Source organism: Miscanthus floridulus, chromosome 8 (genome assembly GCF_019320115.1).
Source record: "Miscanthus floridulus cultivar M001 chromosome 8, ASM1932011v1, whole genome shotgun sequence".
NCBI classification, from domain to species: Eukaryota; Viridiplantae; Streptophyta; class Magnoliopsida; order Poales; family Poaceae; genus Miscanthus; species Miscanthus floridulus.
Genome location: NC_089587.1, coordinates 169,186,663 through 169,213,879, shown reverse-complemented (window position 1 = coordinate 169,213,879; position 27,217 = coordinate 169,186,663). Strand labels below are relative to the sequence as shown.

At 48.6% G+C, this 27,217-nt stretch overlaps 1 protein-coding gene across 1 annotated transcript; it reads left to right on the top strand.

Moving 5' to 3' along the window:
* Positions 1-4,200: 4,200 nt before the first annotated feature.
* On the top strand, positions 4,201-25,744 carry LOC136477522 (uncharacterized). The gene is made up of 2 exons (XM_066475715.1): positions 4,201-6,164; positions 25,333-25,744. The coding sequence occupies exons 1-2, from the start codon at positions 5,849-5,851 to the stop codon at positions 25,443-25,445; spliced, it is 429 nt and encodes a 142-aa protein (XP_066331812.1). The 5' UTR covers positions 4,201-5,848; the 3' UTR covers positions 25,446-25,744.
* The last annotated feature ends 1,473 nt before the right edge of the window (positions 25,745-27,217 follow it).

The window sequence follows — 27,217 nt, the reverse complement described above, 5'->3', positions numbered from 1 at the left end:
GTTCATCTAACAAGTTAGGGCCGCTAGGTTTCTATGGCCTGCGAATGTAGGGCTCCCCTTCCGACAGGCACAATGACGCGCAGCCTATACACTGACGGACAGAGGCCGCACTATATCCAACCCGGAACACACCCCTCTTGCGCCATAAAAGTAACCACTAACAAGCTAGAAAAAGGTCCTTATACTGAGCTAAAGCCAGAGCCATATAGCCCTCACAACTGTACTGTAAGTCCCGGATGATCATTTACAGATAAGTTCTTAGGGAGAGGAATCTAGAGCACCTTAAAAACAGCCCAATGCTCTAGCCCCTTGTTCTATGTTGCTAAAAATCATCTTTTTAGTGTTTATTGCATATACCATTAGTCAAGTTACAGGATCATGGTCTTTAATTGAGCACTAGCATCATACTACCCAATGCAATAACCCATAGGAATTAAGGTACAATGTACAAAGTACTAGAAAATCCTTAGTAGTAGTCAAGGTAGACACATACAGCATGAATTAAATGATTAAAGGTGTATAGGTCAACAAGGAAGATCCCATGCTATACTTGCCTTAAAACACTGATCATTCGATAAACTTTAATCTTCAATGTTCTTCTTCTTCTTGATCACCACGTATATCTCACCGACTGGACGTGATCATAAAGCACCACACAAGCATCCAGGCAATCATACGCGAAGCAAACAATAGATCTAAATTAGAACAGTACACCAATCATAGAAAAATAAGTAAAAGAGTTTGAAACACGATTCTATGCATCGCTACGAATACACAGACGTGGGAGGCACGCTAATCGAAGCTACGATTAAAAAAATACAACTACCGAGAGGTCTACTCATAAAAGAAAATATAAAACTATTAGCTTCATGTATTTTAATTATAAAAACATATATAAGATATTTTATAGATAATATAAATTAAGTCAAATTTAAGTTTGAATTATAATACTAAAGTAAAACAAATCATATTTTATTTATAAAACCCAGTTGCATAATTATTATTCAAATTAGACTTTAAACCAAGAAATTCTAGAAATAGTGACATGATAACAACTGTTACTAACGCGTAGATCTCGTCGCGAAGGATTTCATGCTAGAGAAGCTACGAGCTCAAGATTGCCCTTCTGATATCATCGAGATGCTGCGGAACTCTGATCCGGAGACCCTGAACGTCGTCAACAGCGTCAGGTACCTCATGCTCGAGATACTGATTCTACTACTTGTTCCCTCTGTTTGATGCAAAGTTGGAACTTCTGATCTGCAGTTTGATACTGAATTGTCGCTTTTCAATTTCATGCCATCCGAAGCAATCAAAATGTAATTTTAGGAGAAGTTATCAGGATCAACAAGAGTAGTTGAGAGAAATCCTTGTGTGTAGTGGTTATACTAGCTTATTAATTAGGAGTACGAGTAGAAGCTAGTATTTGTAAGGGTACAAGCTTACGCCGTGACGAGATTGGCAGTTTCCCTGAGCTCTGCCGCCACTCCAAGTTGCTCCAGAACTCTGCATCCGTTGGCATGGATACCAATTGCAACTCCATCTGCTCGTAAGGTCTCAGATTTCTCCAGCACCAGACTAGCAATCCCATTCCTATATGCAAGTCAGTAAGCAAATTGTTTTGTTGTTCGGAGCTACTCAAGAAATGGAAACTTCGGCAAAGGTGAAGGTTCGGCGTAGAAATAAGACCTTTTTTTTTTTTTATAAAAACAGGGGGAAGAGCTTCCCCACCTAGATTATGTATTAAAAAGCAAACTCCAATCAAATCGTGGAGTTCGCACAAGAGTTTCCCTTTTATGTATCCAAGAATTAGTCCTTCAAACTTGAAACTTTATATTTTAGGTAAATAGCTGATATAAGGGTTATCAGCAAAGCAGATACCCTTAGGCTTCACGAGCAGTTTTTTCGGTGAAGTTAAACTGTTTTCGTGACCTTATTTAGCAAAATAGCTTCACATCATATACCAAAAGAATCAAATGACTATACCGCCCTTGCTGTTTTTTTTTTCTTTTCTCCGTTTTTTCACAATCTTCCTCAAGGCGGCCGCTCTTTCTTCCTTGTCGTCGGCTTGTCTCGACGTAGATACCCGCTCGGAGCTCGCCCCGTTGGCTGTGCCCCGGTGGTGGTGTGAGCCACGCCTCTAGTCCCGGCGGACTCGTAGGCTCTCCCGACGGCCGCGCCCCTGTGCCGCGTAGGCCCTCAGAGGTGGCCACGAGCCACGGCCCGGTGCTGGCGAGCCCTCTACGGCATCTGCGTGTGTGCTCTCCCTGGTGGCCTCGTGCGTCTGAGTCTGAGCCCGAGCAGGCACACGCCCTCGGCGGCCGCGAGCTTTGCGCGCTCCTTCCCCGAAGGGCACATGCGGTATTTGTGAATACTTGAGCCCATATGAGATAAGCTATTTTTTCAGTTTCATCCCACCTCACCCCTTTGTGAAAGAAAAAAAAACTTCACCTATGAAGCTGTTTTTTTAAAAAAAGTGTTTGACAAAAACAGCTCACAACAGCTTATGAAGTTGTCGATGAAATTGTTGCAAATAGTCTTTGAAATTCAACCACACAATACATGACAGTCGCCGCATAGAAAATGAAATATACAACTATCTGTGCGATGCTACAGGGGAAGGATTGAAGGGAAAACCGTGATATGGAGCAAGTGCACGCACCGGTGAAGGGCAAGAGCAGTGGCAAGGCCGCAGATGCCAGCGCCGACAATAACGATGCCATGGGCTCCACGTCTCCTTCCTTGTTTACTCTCCCTGTCCCTCTTCCTCTAATCGTCTATGGCCATATATATGCACCCGGGGAGACGACCTCCCCGTCAAAATTAACGAGCAATTAATGATCGCATGTTCATGTGTCGAATTCTTTATGGCCGGCAAAGCGGCGATCAAATGAGAAATCTTTAGCACCACGCAAGGTTGTGCTTGTGCACATGTACATTTCTTTCGACTTTTGAGCTAGGATACCCCACTGCTTTGCCGAAGTGCCGTACCAGTATCACGATAAGTATCTGTATCAAGGAAGTATCAGAAAATCAAGCTAAAAAATAAATAAAATTAATCTCGATACTTCGTCTATATATCTGATACACCTCCGATACTTCAAAGTCCGACACATGTCATCTAATTCGTCAAGGAAAATCGAAGAAGATAGCACTAAGAAGATATGTATAGTAGATGGCGCCGAAGTGCCATATCGGTATCGTGATAGGTATCTGATACGCCGCCGATACGTATCGAGGAAGTATCCGAAAATCAAGCTAAATAAATAAATAAATTTAATCTCGATACTTTGTCTATACATCTCTGGTACTTCCGAGTTCATGACACATGCCATCCAATTCGTGAAGGAAAATCGAAGAAGATAGCACTAAGAAGAGAGAACGGCTCCGATACTCTCTCTTTTTTAAAAAAAAAAACAGCACTGATATCAAAGCAGACAATCTAAATAATTTTTTTTTCTTAATTGTTTTTTCTAGGACCCGCATGGGCCTGGCCCGTTGAAGCTCAACCCGTGTCCATGTCAATTAAAATCGAACGCATCTTCCAGATCCCCTTTCTTCGGTGGCCACTCATTTTGTTTCCTCCGTTCGTCATCGACGGAGATAGGTGCGCACGTCGCCAGCACTCATAGCAGCTGGTGAATATAGAATTTGTTAGACATACTATTTGAGTCTGCTGGAGTATTAGTCTGATGGCCTGTAACATCATTCGGCCTTAATTTGTGTGGCTAGTTGTACTAGTTCTGTTTTCTATTACTATTAAATATATACATTATAGATATGCATATTAGTAATATTTATTATATAATATACTTGCCGTACCGTGGTATCCTACATCTTGGAAAATAAAGTATCGCTGTATCGATGTGTCCGTATCCGCTCTGTTCGTTTGCTTATAAGCCAAGCGTTCGGCTGGTAGGTAAATAATGAATTTTGGATTATTTGAATGGTTGAATAGTATTCTATGAGAGAAAATAAACTGAAATAAACTAAAACAAACGGGAAGTAGTATAGACAAACGCCTTGCATATTTTTTCTACCGGCGAACGATATTTTTCGTTCATAACAAATCAGCTACTTCCGGCACTGACATATCATCCCAGAGAACCGGGCAATCAGCCTATCCGTGTCCTTGCTGTTAAAGGATGGGCTACAGCGAAGCCAACCACCGGCCGGTGTGTGTCCCTCGCCAATTAGAAAGCTACGATTGCACCGACACGGGATTCGAGGTCAAAAGCGCCAATAGGGTCCCCAGCTCCTATCGTCCGCGTCAAGATGCAGCCCCATGGTGGAGGTCGCAGGGGCGATTACGGGCCGAATCATGGCGGATTTGGGGGAGGATTCCAGGAGAGAGGAAGTGGGCGTATGCCTCCACGCCATAACTCCTGGAAGCGTAAGGATGGAGGAGCTCTTGAGGAGAAGGGCAAGGTGAAGAATACTGAAGATTCTGAAGGCAAGGAAGCGTATGAGCAAGAGCCAGATCCGGCAAAATCCAAGTGGGAAGGACATCAGGGGAAGCAGGATGACAAGCAAAACACTTGGGGCTCCAAGGGCTCCGGTGTGTCTACTGGCGGTCATCCAGAAGAAGGTAACATCCAACATGCTTCTGCTAATCCACAGAGTAGCAATACTAAGCAGAGAGTTGCATGTGATGTGACAAATGTGGTATGTACAATCATAGCACCCAAGATTGTCGGCGGCAGTTTTGTGAGAAATGTGGTTTTGCCAATCATAATACTTTTGAGTGTAAGAAGTGTCTTTCGTGGAACTATGGCCCAGAACTATGTGCAACTCAGGTTGAAGATCAGAGTTTCTTTTACATTGAGGAATGTATTGATCCGCGTGTAGCGAGAGAGAAATCCAGCACAGCTGTGATAACTGTTGTAAGTGGTGATGTCAATGCTAAGTCGATTGAAATGGAATTCATGAACTTGATTGGGGCTGACTCATGGCGGTGGATTGCTAGGCCTGTGAGAGAAGGCAAGTTTCTGTTAAGGTTTCCAACTGCTAAGATGACACAAGAATGGAGTAGACTCAAGAATCTCACTCTGAGAAATGAAGCTCAACTCAGGATTGAAGCTTGGTCACCTGCGGTGGGCGCTAAAGGCGTACTGCAATCAGGTTGGTTCAGGGTGAGTAAGATCCCAGCTGATCAGAGATCTTTAATGACTTTGGCAAAAGTTGGTGGGTTGGTTGGAAAGGTGATTGAGATTGATGAGAGTTCTAGGTACCCCTATGATTATGTCCGCCTGTAGATAGCTTGCCGAGATGTGACCAAGGTCCCAAAAACTGCTGAGGGCACCTTAGGCATGTACATCATCGATTTTGGTTTTGAGAGGGAGCTGCCTGAAGAGAGTGGGGAAAAAGTATTGAAAAGTGGAATCAAAGTCAGTGATGAACGCCCTAACAAGAAATCAAAGGCTGATTTTCCCTCTAACAACCAGCAACAGGGTGATAAAGCTAGTGAAGATGATGGTTTCAAGAACAAACAAGTTTCTGATCAAGAGACAGGGAAACAGAAACAAGTCTACTGGTCTGCCCCTCCAAAAATTGATTACAAGAGGAAATCTCAATCTAAGCTGATGACTGATGCTGTAACCCCACCTGTGAAGATGATGGTGAAAAAGTCCACATACCTGATACTTTTGAGGATTCAGAATCAGACAGTGATTCTTTTGGTCTGAGGGTTCAGATGCTTACTGGGTTGGGAGATGCTGGGCAATCTTCTTCCAAAAAGAATTGTGATGAGTCCAACAAACAGGCCTAGTTTGTGGAAACTGAACTTCAAGACAATCCTGTACAAAAGACTCAATAGGTCTCACTGGATTCATTAAAGACAAGAACAGCTATGGAGGTGGATGTGACAAGATCTGAAGACCTTACTGTGAAATCTACAACAGTAAACACACTCTCCCCTGAGATATTTATCTCTGATGATAACATCGTCAACACTCAAGATAGTGTGGAGATGGGGATGGATCAACAGTTGAATGATGCTGTCATGATAGAAGCTGCAAAGCAAGATGTCTTGGCTAGTGTGAATGATGTGGATAAGGAGGCTCAGCACATCCAGGAAAGGAGAAGAAGTGAGAGGCTAAAGAAGGATGCAAATTTGACTACTATGGAGAAGATTCGGAGGGTGGCTCAAAAGAAGAATTTAGAAGGTAACCCACAAAAATCCAACTCCTTTTCTGTCTTATCTGCTAATGATATCACTCACATTACTTCTGAAATGGGTATTGTTATTGAAAATGATGATTTTGATACTTGCAATTTGTTGAATGATCTAGAAACTGCTAGGAATGATTTATATTTAAAACAACTTGCACAAAATGACATCCTTCAAGCTGAGACAGTTGAGGAGAATCCTGGTGAGAATGAATTGATATGGCTACATAATGAACCTTCTGAGTCAGAAGATTTCATCTTGGTTGAGTCAAGAAAAAAGAGAAGACAGAAAAATAATCTGTCAAGATTTCTCCTGTTAATGGAAAAAGAAGCAAGACCAAGAACATCTTGGCATGCAAAACAAAAGGGGCAGAAAGCCGAGTACTGTTTTCCCCTCTAAGAATTCAAAATCCAAAAAGAAATCATAATGCAAGGCCTCATTTGGAATTGTAGGGGCCTCAGGAAAAAAGGGGTCGCCACTTTTCTTAAGAATCTTATCTTGCAATACTCATTTCACTTTATTGGTATTCAGGAAACAATGATTAAGGATTGTGATGAAAAACTTCTGAAAAAATTTGACAACAACCATGATTATCTGCGGTTATATAATTCTGCACATGGAAAATTAGGGGGTATCCTGTGTGGTGTCAAAAAAGATTTATATGATGTGGGGTCTTTTCATCAAGGTGAATACATGTTGCAAATGAATTTATGGGACAAAATAAATAAAATAAAGTGGAACTTTCTAGTTGTATATGGAGCTGCTCATGAGGAAAACAAGATGGACTTTTTGTCTGAGTTATCCTCCTTCTGTTCAAGAAACAATGAGCCTATTTTGATAGGCGGTGATTTTAACATCATTAGATACAATAGTGAAAGGCATAAACCTGGTGGCAACCACAGACACTCTGATACATTCAATACTTTGATTCACTTCTATGAGTTAAGAGAAATAATCATGACTGGTGGGCTTTATACATGGTCAAATAATCAGGAAAATCCTACGCTGGAAAAACTTGATAGGATCCTGGTTTCTAAGGAATGGGAAGACATTTTTCCCAACGCTTTAGTCGAAAAACTCCCAAGGGAGGTGTCTGATCACAATCCTCTCATTTTGCCTACTGCTTCTTATAAACCCACAGTTCACATTCAGTTCAGATTTGAATTGAGCTGGCTTAGCAATCCTGAGTTTATCCCTGCGGTGGAAAAAATCTGGTCTAAACTGTTAGAGTATATTAGGCAACTCCGGATATGGTTAGTTTAGGATTGATTGTAATCCTGGGATAACCTTCCTTATCTTTAGGAGAGGCTACTTGCCCTCCAAGCCATGTACTCCTATATAATCAGCCCAAGGGGCTCAAGCAATATATCCACGCATTATACACCAATCTTACATAAACCTTGCAGAGCAAAATCAGTGCTTGATAAAATCCAACAGAAATTGAAACTTTTCAAACAATATTTCAAAGGGTGGGGCTTTGATTTGCAAGGAGAATTAAGGAAAAAAGAGGTAATATCAGTGATGAATTAGCTCAAATTGAATCCATTGAAGAAGTGGGCAATCTTGACTTTGAGCAAATGGCTAGAAAAGTTTGGCTCTTAAAAGAGTACCTTCAGCTTTTGGATCAAGAAGAGTCTTATTGGGTTAATAGGTGTCATGAGACTTGGTTACTCAAAGGGGATAACAATACAAGTTATTTTCATAAAATTGCCAATGGAAGGAAAAGAAAAAACACTGTCATATCCTTAGAAAATGATGGGGAAATTATTGAAGGGGATGAAAATCTCCTGAGACATGCCACTGATTACTATACAAAATTGTTTGGTCCTGAGGTGGATCATAACATTCACATTGATCAATCATTATGGGATGAGATTGAACAAGTATCTGATTTAGATAATGAAAATCTTTGTAGACCTTTTACTGAACAAGAAATAAAAGATGCTCTGTTCCAAATGGAGAAACATAAAGCTGCTGGCCCTGATAAGATTCCAATAGAATTTCACCAAACATGTTGGGACATTGTTAAGAATGACATCATACAATTGTTTGCTGACTTTCATGATGGCAAAGTTGATATCAGTAGGATTAACTATGGGGTCATCACTCTTCTTCCCAAAGTTTTTGATGCTGCTAGGATACAGCAATTTAGGCCCATTTGTTTGTTGAACTGCTTATATAAGCTTATTACCAAAACTTTGACTCTGAGGTTAGAAATTGTGGCTGAGAAGCTAATACATTCAAATCAAACGGCCTTTATGAAAGGTAGGAGCATCATGAGTGGTATTATGATTTTGCATGAAACAAAGAGAAAAAAAAACAAATTGGCATTATTCTGAAATTAGACTTTGAGAAGGCTTTGTTGTTGTTGTTGTTGTAGACTTTGAGAAGGCATATGACAAGGTTAAATGGAATTTCTTGTTTCAATGTCTTGCTGCCAGGGGTTTCTGTTCCACATGGTGTGAATGGATTAAAGAAGTTGTCTCTGGTGGAACAGTGAGTGTTAAAATGAATAATCTCTTGGGTTCTGTGGGGGGTACGACCCCGGATACCTACGGCAGACCACATGGGCTGCGCCCCTAGGGGCGGCCCAGCCCACAAGACGAAGCCTTGCGGGGCACGACTTTGCTCGGCGGCTCCCGCAAAACACCGGGAAAATATCCTGAAGATACTACGAGATCTGTTAGGATACGTATGATCCCATGATTCCGGTAATCTGTTATTACTTTCCGGTTATCTCTCAGATCTAACCGACCTGAAACCCTGCCCCCCGGACTATATAAGGCGGGCAGAGACCCCCTCCAAACACACGCAATATTATACGATAGCCAATACAATCCAACAGAACACAAGAGTAGGGTATTACGTCATACTGACGGCCTGAACCTGTCTAACTCGTGTCTCTGTTGCCTTCTTGTTCTTGATTACACGCCTCTCTGCCGATCAATCTATCTTCGTGGGATACCCTTTAGAGGACTGCCGACGATATTCTGTCGACAGTTGGCGCGCCAGGTAGGGGTGTGCGTGCTGTTTCCTTGTCGAACAAGATAGCTTTTTCCGCAGGCTCTTCGTCCCTCCTGCAGCCCGGTCAGATCTTCACGGTCGGATCGATCTCGTGGATCATCAACGCTGACGGAGTCGGAGAGCTCCTCGAGCCGGTGCAGATCGATTCTGCGCCGATCACCCCAACACCTGCCACTGCAGATCTGATCTCGGAACCGCCTCCGAGGTCCCCTTCATCAACGACTCGCCGCTCGCTTCCTCGCTACCAGAGGCGGCAGATCAACAATGACGATCTGATCGAATCCATCTATCGGGTCGGTCTGAAGCTCGCCGATTGCCTCTCCATCGCCGAATCGGCTCTGAACACTTTGGTTCAGCGCCGACCACCCTCCGATCCAGATCTGTCGGAGGCTGCTCGAAAAACTCCAGGAGCTACGGCTTTGCCCTTCGGGCTTACCAACGCCGCCGCTACCTACCAAGACGCCCTGAGGAGCAAATTCGCCGACCAGGTAGGAGACGTCCATCCTCTCGCCGACCAGATCGCCGACCAGCTTCCACCGACTGTCAACATGCTACACGCCAGCCAACGCCCTAAAACGTCCCTCCAGACCATCCCGGAGGAAAACCCGGACTCTGAGTCCCAGGGCTCTACGGAGACCCTTGCCGAAACTTTCACCGAGCAACTCCCTCTCCCACCCTTCCGGGGCGGCGCGATCTTCAACGTCAGCGTCGACAGCCCCCCTCGGAACGGCGAAACCGAGGAGGAACGCGTCCCTCGTGAGAACCAGAACGTCAACCGCGCGCAACGCCGAGCAAACGAGATCACCCTTGCGATGGCCGAGCAGCAGCTTGACTCTCAAGGAAGGCCATGCCAACTCCACCGCAACCTCGACGATGAGTTTGTTCACGTTGACGGCCACGACGTCTACAAGACCCCAAGCGCCAACCTCGCCGTGGCCGCCAACGAGCTCACCTGGCTCCCGCAGACACCGGAGGTCGCCAAGGTCGCCGCCATACTGAAAGCAGCGCACTGCCAGGTCAACGAGATTCGCCAGGATCAGAGGCCTTCGTACTCCACAAGCTCGATTCTCCGATCAGCTGCGGCAAGAACCGATCGCCGCCAAAGTCGCTTCACCGACCAGCACCGCGACGACAGGCAACCCCTCCTGGGCGGAGCAAGGGACAACCGCATTGAACATCACCGCCAGCACGACCAGGAGGTCGATCAAGACGTTCGAGTGTGCCTCAACAATCTCCGTGATGCACGATGACGTATCGAAGAACGCCGCTTCGGTCGCCATGAAGATGAAGTACGCCGCCGCTAGGAGTACGAGCAAGAGTACGGTAACCCGGACTCAGCTCTTGAGCCGCTCGCCGCCGGCAACGCTGCAGACGATGGCGCCGACAATCCCAAAGGGCCCCCAGCATTCACGAGGGCGCTCCGAACACTTCACTGGCCCTGTGGTTTTAAAATCACTGGGGTCGAGCCCTCCGACGGAAGGATGAACCCTACTCAGTGGCTACAGGCATACGCCACTGCTGTTCGCGCCACCGGAGGAGACACCAGTGTCATGGCGAACTATCTTCCCATCATGCTCACGCCAGCCGCCATGAGCTAGTTTACAACCCTTGCCCCGGACTCCATCGGATCCTGGGAAGAGCTGAAAAAAGTCTTCACCGACAACTACATGGCTACATGCGTTCGGCCGGGCACCAAACATGATCTGAACTACATCAGCCAGAAGTCGTCCGAGCTCCTCCGTAGCTACATCAGACGCTTTTCCGAGATGAGGAATTCTATTCCTAACATCACGGAAGCTGAGGTCATCACCGCCTTCGTCCGAGGACTCCATCACCGCGACCTCTGCTCCAAGTTCAACCGCAAGCCGCCAACAGGGATTGGCGATATGATCACGACCGCCCCGACGACCGATGCCACAATGACCGCCGTTACGAAGACTGCAGTTACCATCGTGACAGCGGCCGTGATCGGCCAGAAGGACCCAAGCCTGGTCAAAATCGCCGCCGCCGGCCAGACCACATCGTCGCTGCCGTCAATGAACCTCGCGCCAAGCTCAACTACAACGAGCAATACAAGAAGATCCTCGACGGCCCATGTCCTCTCCATAAGAACGCCAAACATAAGATGAAGGACTGCCTCAGCCTAGCCAAGGAGTTCCAGGACAAGAAGCTGGACGACGACGCCAACGACGGAGCCGGAGGCCGCCGATCACCTGGGGGCAATAACAATGCCTTCCAGGACCACGACAAGGTGGTCACCACCATCTTCGGGGGGCCTCGCCTCCACCGAGAGCAGAAGAGAACGGAAGCTCGCTGCCTGGTGGGTGCTCACCGTCACCACTGAAGACGTCGCCGCCAACCCCAGCTATCGCCCATGGTCCGAGGTCCCAATCACTTTCAGCAAGGCCGGCCAGTGGGCGGACATCCCCTACACAGGGCGTTTCCCCCTCGTCCTCGACGCAACCGTCTAGAAGGTGCTTTTTAGAAAAGTGCTCGTCGACGGTGGGAGCGCTCTGAATCTCCTCTTCACCGGAGCCCTAAAGGAGTTGGGCCTCAGGATAACAGATCTCACACCCTCGGACTCCTTCTAGGGTGTGGTACCTGGCAGGGCATCCAAACCACTTGGAGAAATCACTCTACCAGTACAGTTCGACACAGCAAGCAACTACCGTGTTGAGCATATCAACTTCTACGTCGCCGACTTCAACACTGCCTACCACGCCATACTTGGTCGGCCAGCTCTGGCCAAGTTCATGGCCATACCGCACTACGCTTATCTGGTGCTAAAGATGCCTTCGCCTACAGGAGTCTTGGCCCTACGGGCCAACCTCTCCATCGCTTACGCCTACGAGACAGAGAGTCTCACCCTCGCCGAAGCCACCGACCTCTCCATCCAGATGGCTAGCGTGGTCACCGAAGCCAAGACGGCGCCCGCCGACGACATGAAGATCCCAGAGCTGAAGCCTCCTTGCGCCTCCGCCAAATCCAAGGAAATAAAGGAGGTCGACCTTGGCCTCGACGACCCCTCCAAGACTGTGAAGATTGGGGCTCACCTCGACTCCAAATAGGAAAGCGCGCTCGTCTCCTTCCTACGTGCCAACGTCGACGTGTTTGCTTAGAAACCTGCAGACATGCTGGGGGTACCACGGGAGAAGATCGAGCACTCCTTGAATGTCTCGCCGACCGCCAAACCGATCAAGCAGAAACTCCGCTGATTCGCGCCAGACAAGGAGGCTATTAGGGTAGAAATAAAACGGCTCTTAGCTGCCGGATTCATAAAAAAAGTGTATCATCCTGAGTTGTTAGCAGACCCTGTTCTCGTTTGAAAAAAGAATAAAGAATGGAGAATGTGTGTTGATTATACTGATCTTATCAAACACTGCCCTAAAGACCCCTTCGGTCTGCCTCGGATAGACGAGGTTGTAGACTCCACCGTCAATTGCGAACTGCTCTCCTTCCTCGACTGTTACTCCGGCTATCACCAGATCTCCCTCAAGGAAGAAGACCAGATCAAGACGTCGTTCATCATGCCCTTCGGTGTGTACTGCTACACCACAATGTCCTTCGGACTCAAGAACGTCGGGGCGACCTATCAAAGGGCCATCCAGATGTGCCTCGATCAATAGATCGGTCGCAACGTCGAAGCTTACATCGATGATGTGGTCGTCAAGTCCAGGACCGTCGACAATCTTATCGCCGACCTTGAAGAAACGTTCGCCAATCTGAAAAGGTGCCGATGCAAGTTGAACCCTTCAAAGTGCATCTTTGGAGTTCCATCCGGTATACTGCTGGGCTACATCGTCAACGCATGTGGCATCGAACCCAACCCTGACAAGGTCTCCGCCATCACCAACATGAAACGGCCAACATGCGTCAAGGATATACAGAAACTTACAGGCTGCATGGCTGCTTTAAGCCGCTTCATATCGCGCCTTGACAAAAAAGTGTTACCGTTCTTCAAACTCCTCAAGGCCTCCGAGCACTTTTCCTGGTCGGAGGAGGCAGACACAACTTTCGATCAGCTCAAGTTGTTTCTAACAAAGCCTCCGATCATGACGGCGCCTCGTCAAGACGAAACTCTCCTGATCTACATCGCCGCCACTTCCCGCGTCGTTAGCACTGCTATCGTCGTCGAACGCGAGGAAGCCGGGCACGCCTACAAAGTCCAACGCCCGGTCTACTTCATCAGCGAGGTACTTAATGAGCCCAAGACTCGTTACCCTCAGGTCCAAAAGCTGTTATACGCCATCCTGATTACGTCACGCAAGCTCCGCCACTACTTCGAGTATTACAAGATCGCCGTGGTCACCGAGTTCCCTCTGGGGGACATTCTTCGCAACAAAGAGGCCAACGGCCGCATCATCAAGTGGGCGATTGAGCTCGGCACTTACTCCATCGAATTCAGAAGCAAGCCCACCATCAAGTCATAGGCACTCGCTGATTTCGTCGCTGAGTGGACCGAGATCCAAGAGCCCATCGCCGCCACTTGCCCCGAGCACTGGGTGATGTACTTCGACGGCGCCCTCAACATCAACGGTGCTGGTGCGGGCATTCTGTTCATTACGCCGACCAAGGATAAGCTACGATACGTTCTCCGGATACACTTTCCGTCCTCCAACAACGCCGCCGAATATGAAGCATGCCTCCACAGACTTCATATACCCGTCGAGCTCGGCGTCAAACGCCTCATGGTGTACGGGGCTTCCGCGCTGATCATCAACTAGCTCAACAAAGACTGGTCCTGCTCTAGTGAAAAGATGGATGCATATTGCGCTGAAATCAAGAAGCTTGAAGGAAAATTCTATGGTATCGAGTATCATCACGTGGTACGCGATCAAAATCAGCTCGCCGACCACCTATCTAAGTTAGGCTCCTCTCGCGCCGCGATTCCACAGGGGGTCTTCGTTCAAGATCTTCTGGCGCCATCTAGTAAGGGAAAGAAAGAAGTTCAGGAAATTCCTCCCGCCGAGCAGTTGGTACTTACGGTACCTTCGCTGGCCGCCGATTGGAAGGAACAATTCATCAAGTACCTCACCAGCGCTGAAGTACCCGCCGACAAGACTGAAACCGAACGCCTAATTCGTCGAAGCAAGCATTACGTGCTGGTGAACGGCAACTTGATGAGGAAAAAAGTGCCAAGAAAGGGATACTGCAGAAATGCATCACCCAAGAAGAGGGAGTGAAGCTGCTTCTTGAAATTCACTCTGGTTCCTGCGGCAACCACGCGGCCTCGAGAAACCTGGTCGGCAAAGCTTTCTGAGCTGGTTTTTACTGGCCCACGGCCATCTCTGATTCAGAAGACCTCGTCCGACGTTGTGAAGGATGTCAATTTTTCGCCAAGCAAATACACGTGCCGGCACAAGAACTGCAGACCATCCCAGCTTCCTAGCCCTTCGCATGCTGGGGACTGGATATGATCGGGCCTTTCAAGCCAGCGCCAGGTGGTTTCCGGTACGTATACGTCGCCATCGACAAGTTCTCCAAGTGGATCGGGTATAAACCGCTCGTCTCGGCTACTTCAAAGAAAGCAGTCGAGCTCTTCAAAGATATCATCCACAGATTCGGTCTCCCGAACAGCATCATCACCAACCTCGGAACTACGTTTACTGGCCATCACTTTTATGACTTCTGCGAAGACCGATGCATCTCCGTCAAATACATCTCCGTTGCCCATCCTAGAGCCAACGGCCAGGTCGAACGGGCGAACGGCATGATCCTTGATGCTCTCAAAAGGAGGCTATATCAGAAAGAAAAAAACATCCGGGCATATGGCTCAAAGAGCTACCAGCTGTGGTCTGAGTACTGCGCACTCAAGCTAGGCGCAGCACCGGTGTGTCTCCATATTTCTTGGTCTATGGCTCAGAAGCCATACGACCAGCAGATATTGCCTTCCGAGCACCCAGGGTGGAAAATTATGATGAAGAGCAAGCCGCTGCTGTTTGGACAGAGGACGTTGACAGGGTCGAGGAAGAACGCCTAATCACGTGCGTCCGCACAGTCAATTATCTAGAAGGCTTGCGGAGGTACTACAACCACAACATTAAAGGTCGTTCATTTGCTATCGGCGACCTCGTTCTCCGTAGAAAAGAAAAGACCAAAGAGATGCACAAGCTCTCCTCCCCTTGGGAAGGGCCTTACGTCGTCTGAGAGGTTATCTAGACCAGGGTCTTATCGCCTGTGTGACTTAGACGGAATCGATGTCCCCAACTCATGGCACATCGAGCACCTTATACGTTTCTATCATTGAAACGCTCCAGATATGTACTCTCCACTTTATGATGAATAAAGTTTTGGTCTCCATAATTTGTCTCTATTTTTTCTCCATTACGGTTTAATCTCCACTTACGGTCGCCGAGCACTACGCTACTCCATAACGAACTCCAATACGAAATCGCCAACCACGTTTTCGCCGAATGGGTTTCTCCAAATCGTCGACCATGTTTATCCAAATATCCAATGTTTACGCCAAACGAGTTTCTCCAAATCGCCGATCACGTTTCTCCAACTCTTCAATGTTTTCGCCGAACAGGTTTCTCCAAATCGCTGAGTACTTTTCTCTAAATCTCCAAAATGTTTCATCGACCACCGAGCAGCACACGTTCTGTTCTGTTCTCTCTGGATAAGACCCAATCTCCGACCTCTCCCTACACGTGCTACGGGCTCTGCGCTCTGCGTTATGGGTGGTCGGCTGCGGTTCCTTGGTCAAGCCTGTTCTCCTACACGTGCATGGGCTCTGCGCTCGATGTTATGGACTATGGGCTAGCCAAGGCCGAGAGCTCAGCAAAGAACTAACTGCTCGGACGCCACTTGTACTACGTTTATCTCCAAATTATTTCAACAACCGCCGAGCAGCACACGTTTCGTTCTGTTCTCTCTAGAAAAGACCCAGTCTCTGATCTCTCCCTACACGTGCCATGGGCTCCGCGCTCTGCGTTATGGGTGGTCGGCTATGGTTCCTTGGTCACGCCCATTCCTCCTACACGTGCACGGGCTCCGCGCTCGACGTTATGGACTATGGGCTAGCCGAGGCCATAGGGTTCAGTAGCGAACTAACTGCTCGGACGCTACTTATACTACGCATAATTGCGTCATGGTTAAAACTATGAAGATTTTTCACCGAAATACCAGCAAGCTGCATAAACATACAAATTATAACATTTATACTCATACATAAATGTTTTTTGCGCTCTCGCGCGTTCTAACTACCCTATCTAGATGTTACAGATAATATCCTCCGAGCAGATCACCGAGCTTCACCATCGCCGTCTGTTTCGCCGAACAGGTCGATGTCGCCGGCTAGCTTCTTCGCCGCGTCCTCCACCTCATCCTCCAGCTGCTGGTGCTCTGCCTCGCCCATCCCTTCGGTGAATCCGGCCCCTATCGCTTGAAGGTCAATGGTTGGATAGTGGGACCGAACCACCACAAGGGCGTGAGTAGTGGCGGATACAATGGCGTCGCGGTTGAAGCTCTTGAAGTTCTTCCACGTCGCCTTGCACCTCTGGATGATGGTTTCCGAACGTTGCCGCCTGCCGTCGGGCTGAGGAGCCGCCTCCGGGTCAACACAGTCGAGCACCGGTTTAACTCCGGCGACTACGGCGTCGAACTTGTCCCTTTAGGTCTTGGCCTCCTGCACCAGCACATCAAACTGTGCCTTGGCTTTATAACGGTAGCCTGCAAGCGTTACAAGGTTCCATCAAACAAGGAAACTACTTCAACAGTAACGCCGACCAGGAAGTATTCACCTTTCAGCTCCTCGGCCAGTTTGTCTGCTCGTTCTGACTCCTTCGTCTTCTCCTCTCGGAGTTGTTCGACGGCCTGGCGCAGCTGGTCGAGCTGCACATCTTGCTCTACAAGCACAACAGTCATCACCAAAAATAAGGATATTCAACTATGCAAACCACTTTCGCCGATCATACGTACCTTTCTTCTGCTCGGAGACTTTCCGTAGCTGCTCCAACTGCTCGGAAGCACCCCTCAGTTGTTTGGAGACAGTGGCCAGCTGCTCGGACTTGCTCCGCAGCTGCTCGGACGCGGTCGCCAGCTACTCGGATAGGATGCCCCTCTGGTATTCCAGGTCCCGCGCGTTGGACTCTGCAAGGTCTCGCTCGCGGCGGGCCCTCTGGATGTTTCTCTCCGAGAGGTTCACCGCCTCCCTGAGTTTTTCGTTCTCCTCGGCGAGGGGCTCCATCCTCTTTATCAGCTGGTGCCGCTACTCGGCAGTCCGAGTTATCCCCTGCAAATGTACAATGACAATGACGGAATTCGATCTCCAACGTCAAAGATGAGTACTCCAGATGCAGTACTAACCTTGATTTGTTTCATTACTCCAGCGAGGGAGGATTTCAGTCTCCTCATCTCCTTGGTGGTGTCCTCCTCCTCGGCAACTACCACTTCGTCGCCGCGCTTACGGAGGATTCGGACAGACTGGGGTCGAGGTTCAGCACGAACGATATCTTCCACCTCGTCCTCCTCCGTCGCAGCTAGAGGCACCACCTGGGGGCTCGGCGGCCGGACAGCGGGTCCGACCATGCCCTGTGACGCTTCAGGGGGCGTCGTTTGCTCCTCGGGCGCCACTGGTTTCGCCGCCCTAGACTCCGGTGCATCGCCGGCAACTCGAGCGTATGCTCTCGAAGATCCGACGGTTTCCGCCGTTGTCTCGGGCACTGCCGCCGACCCGTCCGTTGTCAACGCCACCCGTTCGTCATCGCCAAGTCCGCCAGCAGCGACGGTTGACTCCTTCTCCGGCTGCCGTGCACTCAGGGACTCCGGGATGGGAGCCGCCGGCGTTGCCTCCACCCCGGGATCTGCCCTTGGCTGTTCGACAGTCTGGACTGGGGGGGGGCAGATCCTCCGCACGCTTCGCACTACATCAGATCAGTTCGTCAAGCGCCAAATAAGCTAAGGAACGACAACAAAGTAACTCCAATACAAGGATACTTACGGTTTGGTCTGTCGGTACAATTTCTTGAACCGGCAGTGCTTGCCCAAGCCCCCAGGTGCGGGCCGCGGGGTAGACTCCCGTGCTTTGGGGTGGAGGTGCCGCCTCCTCCATAGTCGGTCTCTGCTTCTCCTGCCGCTCTGGGACTTCCTCTGCCTACCGCTCTGGGACTTTCTCCGCCTGCTGCTCTGGGATTCCCCTCGCCTGTTGCTCGGGGACTTCCGTTGCCTGCCCAGTGGGGACTCTCGTCATTTGTTGTGTGGGGACTTCCCTCACCCACTGCTCAAGGACTCCTTCGCCTCCCCTTGATTGATCCTCCACGCGCATGCTGCGTGGGGGTGCCTTTGTGCTCAGTGTAGGAACCACCGGAACTTCGTCGTCATCCGACCACTCGAACACCGCGGTCCTTCGTGTCCAAGTGGTCTGGTCACCACCAAGCGAGATGCCGCCCGGCTTGATGGGAGCGGTATCCACCATTTTTCTCTTCTTCCGGGCCGGCTTATTGAAGGGTCGAGATGGCGACTAGAGGGGGGGTGAATAGTCTTTTCTAAAACTTAATCGCGTCGGCTAACCGATACAAATGCGGAATTTAAACTAACAGTCTAGCCAAGAATACACCCCACTATATATGTTCACTAGCACCTTGCAAAGATAACAATTATTCAACAAAGGTGCCGGGCTAGCTAGAGCTCTCTTAAACAATTCTAGGAGCAAGGTTACACAAACCTATGCCACTATTACTTTAAGCGACAAGGGAGCTCCTACACATGCTAGTAAGCAAAAGCACAAAGCTAACTAAGCTCACTAGCAATGCTCAATAACAAGGCAACCAATGCCTAATTAGAGAGCGCAAATACTTAGCTACACAAACTAAGCAATGTGACTAACAAGGTTACTAAAACCAAATTAGCCACGCAAGGGAGCTACTTCTATGCTACACAAGCAAGAAGGTAATTAGCAAGCTACACAAGCTATCTAATTACAAGAGCAACTACACAAGCTTAATATGTATAAAAGTAATTGCAAGCTTGTGTAATGGGGATGCAAACCAACGGGAAGAACAAGGTTGACACGATGATTTTTCTCCCGAGGTTCACGTGTTTGCCAACACGCTAGTCCCCGTTGTGTCGACCGCTCACTTGGTGGTTCGGCGGCTAATTAGCATCACCCGCTAAGCCCGCACGTCGGACGCCGCAAGAACCTACCCCTTGAGTGAGGGTAGCTCAATGACACGCTTTACTAGAGTTGCTCTTCGCGGCTCCCGCGGGGCGAGCACAAGTACCCCTCACAAGCACTTCTCCGGAGCGCCGCATAAGCTTCTTGCGGGCTTCGACGGAGACCACCACCAAGCCGTCTAGGAGGTGGCAACCTCCAAGAGTAACAAGCACCACCGGCTTGCAACTCGATCACCTAGTGCCACTCGATGCAACCTCACGATGCAATTGCACTAGAATCGCTCACTCACACAATCGAATGATCACTATCAAATATATGTGTGATGGAGGGCTCCCAAGCACTCACAAGCATGGACACTAAGTCCCTTGAGGTGCTCAGCGCCAGCCATGGCCGAAGGCCACTTCTATTTATAGCCCCAAGGGCTAAACTAGCCGTTACCCCTTCACTGGGCAACGGTCGGGCCGACCGGACGCTCCGGTCGTGTTGACTGGACGCTGGACCTCAGCGTCCGGTCGCTCGCAGACGACTACGTGTCCCGGTTCCAACGGTCATTTGACTTGACCGGACGCAGCAGCACTCAACTGACCGGACACTGAACTCCCAGCGTCCGGTCGTTTCCAGTAAGCTCCCGAGCATGACCGGACGCGTCCGGTCGAACGCGATCGGACGCAGCACCAGCGTCCGGTCACTCTCCAGCTACTGCTACACTCCACGTCAGCGCGACCGAACGCAAGCAGTCAGCGTCCGGTGCTTTTGGATCCAGCGTCCGGTCACTTGACCGACGCTGGCATCTCCTCCATTTTCTTCACCCTTGCTTAAGTGTGCTAACCACAAGAATTTGCATCCGGCGCAAAAGAAAATAGACATTCCATTTTCCCGAAAGGGACCCAAAACCCATCTCAACCCTGCAAACACCACCGCCTTTGTAAATGTGCCAACACCACCAAGTGTACACCATCATGTGTATGTGTGTTAGCATTTTCACAATCATTTCCCAAAGGATGTTAGCCACTCAACTTGCCACGCCACTCGATCCTAGCGACAATGCAAAGTTAGATCACTCGAGTGGCACTAGATGACCGATATGCAAACAAGTTTGCCCCTCTTGATAGTACGGTCATCTATCCTAAACCCGGTCATAAACTTCTCTACACACCTATGACCGGTGAAATGAAATGCCCTAGGTTATACCTTTGCCTTGCGCATTCCATTTCATCTCCTTCAATGTCGATGCAACACATGCACCAACACGATCAATAATGATATGATCCACTTCATATCATCACATGATCATATTGGTTCATCGATCTTGACTTTACTTGCTCTTCACCGTTGCCATCGCCCATCGGCGCCAAGTCTTGCTCAAGCTTCACCGCCACGCGGTCCATCACTCCAAAGCCTTCGACTTGCCCTTCACGCTTGCAACCGGTCCATCAAGCCAAGTCTTGTCTTGATCTTCTCCACCTTGATCACATGACTCAATGTCATGTCTCATGTGCATTTAAGCTCCTTTATCATCACATGTGTGAGCTTTGCAACATCTCCAAGCCATTTTCACCTTCATGGCATATGTTGCTCACACACATGTACCTGTGGACTAATCACCTGTGTATCTCACATAAACACAATTAGTCCACCTAAATTGTCACTCAATTACCAAAACCAAACAAGGACCTTTCACTCATCTACCGCTACCTGTTTCCCCCGGATTTTCTCCGACACCGGGGGAGAACTCTCTGTCCGACCAGCATCCGTACCTCCGGACTCCGACGAGACGCCGATGACACTTTCTTCAGGTTGAGCCGGTGGTCGGGCATCCACCGCCGGCGGCCAATCGCCCCTCGGCATGCTCGAGAAGTACACCGCTCTTTCCTGCGAATGGATCTTCGCATGAGTAAATCAGTCTACTGCCCGGCAATGATAAAAGATAAACAGTATTAGGAACACACAACTGAGATGTTTACCCGAGGAGGCAGATTCTTGCAGTTAAAGGGCTTCGTATCCCCTGACATGCTGAATGAGGCAAATGGAGCGAATAGCTCTGCAGCCCGCTCTTCCACAACGTTCCTCGACAGCATTTCTGGCCTCTCCTAGGTACCGTCGGTCTCCCCCTTGAACTCGAAGGCTGGGTGCACCCTCTCCTTACAGGGCTGAACGTGGCGCACTATAAAGCTTGCCGCTACCAATCCGTCGTTGGTCCTCACGCCCTTTATTAAGCCGAGGAGCTCCCTCACTTGGTCCATATCAGCGCTGCTCGGTGTCTCCGACCAGCTCCTTTAGCTCTCCGGGATATGGTCGGCGTCGTAGCGGATGGCTGGATGACTCTGTTTCATGTAGAACCACCTGGCGTTCCACCCCATCAGCGACGTGTTTAGCGGCACAGTAAGGTACTCGCCCGCCATCCCATCGCGCAGCTGAAGGTACACTCCGCCGACCACTTTGGAACCACCGCCGCCTCTCTTCTTCAGCTAGAATAGGTGACAGAAGAGGTTGAAGTGGGGAAGGATTCCGAGATATGCCTCACAGAAATGGATGAAGATTGAGATGTGCAAAATGGTATTAGGATGGAGGTTACACAGACTAACCACCCAAAGCTCCAACAGATCCCTTAGAAATGGATGAAAAGAAAATCCCAACCCGCTCCAGAAATAATCCTCAAATACAACCACTTCGTCGGTATGGGGCATGGGGAAGGGCTCACTGAGGGCCGGCCGCCATCCGGCGGTAACGCGGTCAGGCAGAACGCCCACTTCCACCAATCTGTTGAGCTCCGCCTCTCCCGTTCGCAACTGCACCCACTCTTCATCACGCCGGGCTTCGGCGCTTGCTTTCTTGGGGCTCGTCTTCTTTGATTTGGCAGCTCCCTTATTCGGCGCCATCTCTCAGATCTGATTAGGTTTTGGCGGCGGAAGCAAGTGTGGATGCAAATGTGGAAACACGAGGGCTGAGGAGGAAGACGAAATGGCAAAGTGGCAAAGTTGGAAACGCGGGATGTGGCGGCGCAGTTATAAAGAACTTTCCCCACCCTTTCGCATTCGAGGGTTTTTGGGAAACCGTTCCCGTGATTTACGCCTCTCCGAATTCTCCACAACAGCAAGGTGGTCTGTTACCTGGGCTTCCGCGCAACCACGGCCCGTATCGCCGATTTCTCTCCGCAATTTGTTACGGCCCGCAGAATTTTCGCCGACTTCTCCACCAAACGTTACGGCCCAGTAACTACTACTGTGCAGCCGTTACTTCGGTATTTTCTCCGTGGTTTGCTTTCTCCAAGATTTCCTAAAGTGGCTCGGGGACTGCGTCAGTATCACGTCTTGGTTCCTCACTGCTTTGGGGATTTTTCTTCAATTGACTGTTGTTTCTGACCCTGGCACCACGTGACTACGTCACCTACTGTCAGGCTTGAGGACTAAGTGGGCACACTTCACCTTGCGGTGAATGTGCTTTTCGAGGCTACGTCCGGGGACTGGCTGCCTGCTTGGCTGGTCTTCTATTCTTCTACTTTGGACCCTGGCACCATATGACTACGTCATCTACTGTCAGGCTCGGGGACTAAGTGGGCACACTTCACCTCGTGGTGAGTATGTTTGCTTTAATCTGGAAGACTTCACGCCTCTGGAAGCTGAAGAAGACTATCTCTCATTCTCGTGGTCGGACTCTAAGTGGGCACACTTGGTCCACTGCGAAGAAATTTTCGATTATGAACTTGAGCTCCTTACACCCTTATGGCATGCCGTACTTGGGTTAAGCTGCTCGGCGACAGTTTCCGCTGCTCTGCGATGGTTCACGCTGCTCGGCAACTACTCACGACTGCTCGGCAACTCATCACGGTGGTCGGGCCATGAGTTTGACTGCTCGGCTTCGTTCGCACCTGCTCGGACAAGCTCAAGACGGCGTTACACAACGGGTACAAGGCGCTCAGGGACTAGCTGTGGGGGGTACAACCTCGGATACCCACGGCAGACCACATGGGCTGCGCCTCCAGGGGCGGCCCAGCCCACAAGACGAAGCCTTGCAGGGCACGACTCTGCTCGGCGGCTCCCGCAAGACACCGGAAAGATATCCTGAAGATACTACGAGATCTATTAGGATACGTATGATCCCATGATTCCTGTAATCTGTCATTACTTTCCGGTTATCTCTCAGATCTAACCGACCTATAACCCTGCCCCCCCGGACTATATAAGGCGGGCAGGGACCCGCTCCAAACACACGCAATATCATACGATAGCCAATACAATCCAACAGAACACAGGAGTAGGGTATTACGTCATACTGACTGTCTAAACCTGTCTAATTCGTGTCTCTGTTACCTTCTTGTTCTTGATTACACGCCTCTCTGCCGATCAATCTACTTTCGTGGGATACCCCTCGGAGGACTGCCGACGATATTCTGTCGACAGGTTCATACATAAAAAGTCACAAAGGTGTATGACAAGGGGATCCTCTCCCCCCTATTCTTTTTAACTTTGTGGCTGATGGGCTATCTAGGATGAGCCATAAAGCTCAATCCAACAAATTATTCTGTGGTCTAGTTGATCATATCATTGAAAGTGGGGTTGTTGTTCTACAATATGCTGATGATACCATAATAAAGCCGGGGGGGGGGGGGGAGGCTTGCCTCGGTTTTTCCCTTCCCCAGACCCCACTCATGTGGGAGCCTCCGGCACTGGGTCTGCCCAATGATGAAGAGGTTGGGGCAGAAAGTATGCTGACATTTTTCATTGGCAGGTGGGAACTTTTCCTATCAAATATTTAGGAGTCCTTGTTAGCCCCAGCAGACTGCATGTGAATGATTGGGTTCCTCTGGCTAACAAAAGTGAGAAAAAATTAGATGTTTGGAAGGGAGGAACTATGTCCATTGCAGCTAGATCCACACTGATCAGTTCCAATTTGAACAATGCTCCTATTTATCACAGGTCCATTTATCTGTTGCCGAAAACAATCCTTAATAGGTCGGATAAAATTCGTAGAACTTTCTTTTGGCAAGGAGGTGGGACTAAAAGGAAATACCATCTAATCAAATGGACGAAAATATGTAAGAGTAAGAAAAAGGGTGGCCTTGGTATAAAGGACATTAGAAAAATGAATGTCAGCCTTCTCACCAAATGGTGGTGGAAGCTTGACAAAGAGGAAGGATTATGGCAAAATATTGTCAAGTTCAAATATCTCAAAAATGGATCAATTCTTGATGTGTCTCACAAACAATCTGATTCTGCCATTTGGGCTGATTTATTGAAAGTTAAGAATGTCTATTTGCAGGGAAGAAAAGTATTGGTGCATAATGGTAAGAATACATTCTTTTGGAAAGATACTTGGCTTTATGAGAAGCCTCTATGTTTACTGTTCCCTGATCTGTTCAAATTCTGTGAACAGCAAAACATTTTTGTGGATCAGGTCAGGGGCAATTCTCAAAATATCTCCTTTACCAGATGGTTAATGGATGATATGCTCATTGATTGGCAAAGGATCCTAGATGATATGGGGAAAATAGAATTCACTTCTGATAATGATTCAGTTTCATGGAAATTTGGGCCTCTTGGTCGTTTTAGCGTGAAATCAGTTTATAATGCATTGACTGTTAATGATTCAGGTCCTCATCATAAAAAGATCTGGAAAGGTAAGGTTCATGTGAAAATTAAATTTTTTCTGTGGCTGTTAATGAACAACGCTATCTTAACGAAGGATAACTTACTGAGAAGAAAATGGGTTGGTAGCCCAATATGCTATTTCAGTAATCAGGAGGAAAATGTTTCTCATCTCTTTTTTCAGTGCAGCACAGCCAAGGCTGTCTGGGCAATTGTTGCCCGATGCATTGGCGCCAACAATGTACCTAAGTCTTTTGGCCAATGCTGGCTTTGGTGTGAAAAGTGGCTCCCATTTGGTAAACAATTACATACTGTTGGCATTGCAGCCATTTGCTGGGCAATTTGGAAAACAAGAAACAGAGCTTGTTTTGATGGAAAAATTCTCAGAAATCCTGCAGAAATCATATGTTATGCATGTGCGCTTATGGGTTACTGGGCAGGTTTATTTCTGGAGATGGACAAAGAAGCGCTGGAAGCTGGGGTGAATACCTTGTTGCAGATCGCCGCCAAGCTGCTCGTGAAGAAGATGCGCAATGATGGAAGACAGACCTGATGACAATGCACAAGAATGAAGTGGCCAGAAAGGATGAGAGCTGATCTGAAATCCATTTCTGGAACCTTTCTTTTGGTTATCGTTGTAATGTCTGACGGCTCAATGTTGAGTCTGGTTTGTTGGCCTGGATTCTGCCGTGGCGATGTTTGGCATGTATCTTTCTTTGCGCTAGGTCTGTCAAGACTAGTTGGTTGTGAGTCTGCCAATCCTGGCATGTCTGTGTTTCTTTACTGCCTAAAACAGTCTACAAAAAACTCTGTATTTCAGTTAACTCTAATGGAAATGGCGGATGCCTCCGGTTTGAAAAAAAATATCGATATCTATATCTATACCTAATAATAAAAAGAGGCAAAATTTCTGGCACATAATTTTTCGTCCAACTCAGAGATTGACTCGGTTACCGTTTACGTTTTTTCGTTTTCATGTCCGTTTTTTTCCAACCAACTTTTTTTATTGCCAAAATACCTTCGCTTTCGTCCGTCTCCATCGTGTGCAGTGTTCGTCCGTGACTTCTATCTGGACACAAAGTTCTATTCTTGAGTCTGGTGCCAGTTTCTCTATGCTTCAATCTAAGGCTTCATAGGTGTGCGTGTAACACTCTAAACAAACCACTAAATCATGTCATGAGCATCATGCTTATATGACATTGCATGTGATAAAGAGTGTAGATGAATTGCTTGTAACCTTAAATGGTTGATAAAAGTGTTAAATGAAAGTTGATCCAATAGTTCATGTTGTATCAAGTGAGGTTCAAAACCGATTTTTATTGGGCAAAAACATTATAAAACATACTTGTGTCACTTAAATAAAGTTTAAAGTACAAACTTTGTAGATAACAATGCAACTTTTGCTGTAGAAAAATAAAATTGCTGGCTAGTATTTTTAGTAGCTTGAAAATTGAAGTTGAAATAAAAATCAGCCCTAGACTTAGCAAATTTCCTAAGTCTGAAAACAGAATGGCAGTGCCATGTTGGGGAATTAATTCTGAAAAAGTAGCTAAAGGCTAGGGCTATGTTATTGCTCCTAATGGTAGTCCAATGTACCCTCTTTGGTATGGTCTAGGTGGCTGTGACTCAATCGAGTTGGTTTAGTCGTGGTTGATGCTTTAAAATTCGTGCATGTGAACGGCCTCGGGCTGTCTGGCCAGGGGCTGCGATCACCACCTATCCCGTAGCTCGGCATCGTGCGTGTTGCCGAGGCCATGCCGGCCGGGCCTGCTCCTGGCTTGGCCATGGCTGCTATCACCGCGGGCCCTGCGCCCTAGCCACGTGGCCGCCCCGTTCCCTACCGCTCGCCGCGCTACGCTGTGGGACGCCCCGCCACTGCTCCGCTATCCCTGTCGCTCTGCTGCGATGCCGCCGCCGCTGGTACTATGCCGTGTTGTTGCTCGTCTCCTCACTGTGCGCACGAGGGCTTGCCCCCTCCCCTGCTGCCCGCACCGTTGCATTGCCATTTATGGCGCTGCGGCCACGCAGGCAGTGCTCAGTCAAAGACGCGTGTGTGTTGTCCGTAGCGTCAGCGCGCGTGTCGCCCTGGTCGCGTCGACCACGTCCCGCCAAGACGAAGTCGCGTCGAGCTCTAGTTTCCCCCTCTTCTCTCTCCCGTCATGGCTGACTGAGCCGCGAAAGTAAATACGGCAGGGAGAGGTCACCTCGGGTCATTTCGTTGCGTCTCTGGCGCCGCCATCAAGCCGCCTAGCCGACCGTTCCCTACCCCGCCTCGAATGGTGCCCGACCGAGCTTCAATTTTGGAGCTTTTCCCCGCCACCGTGC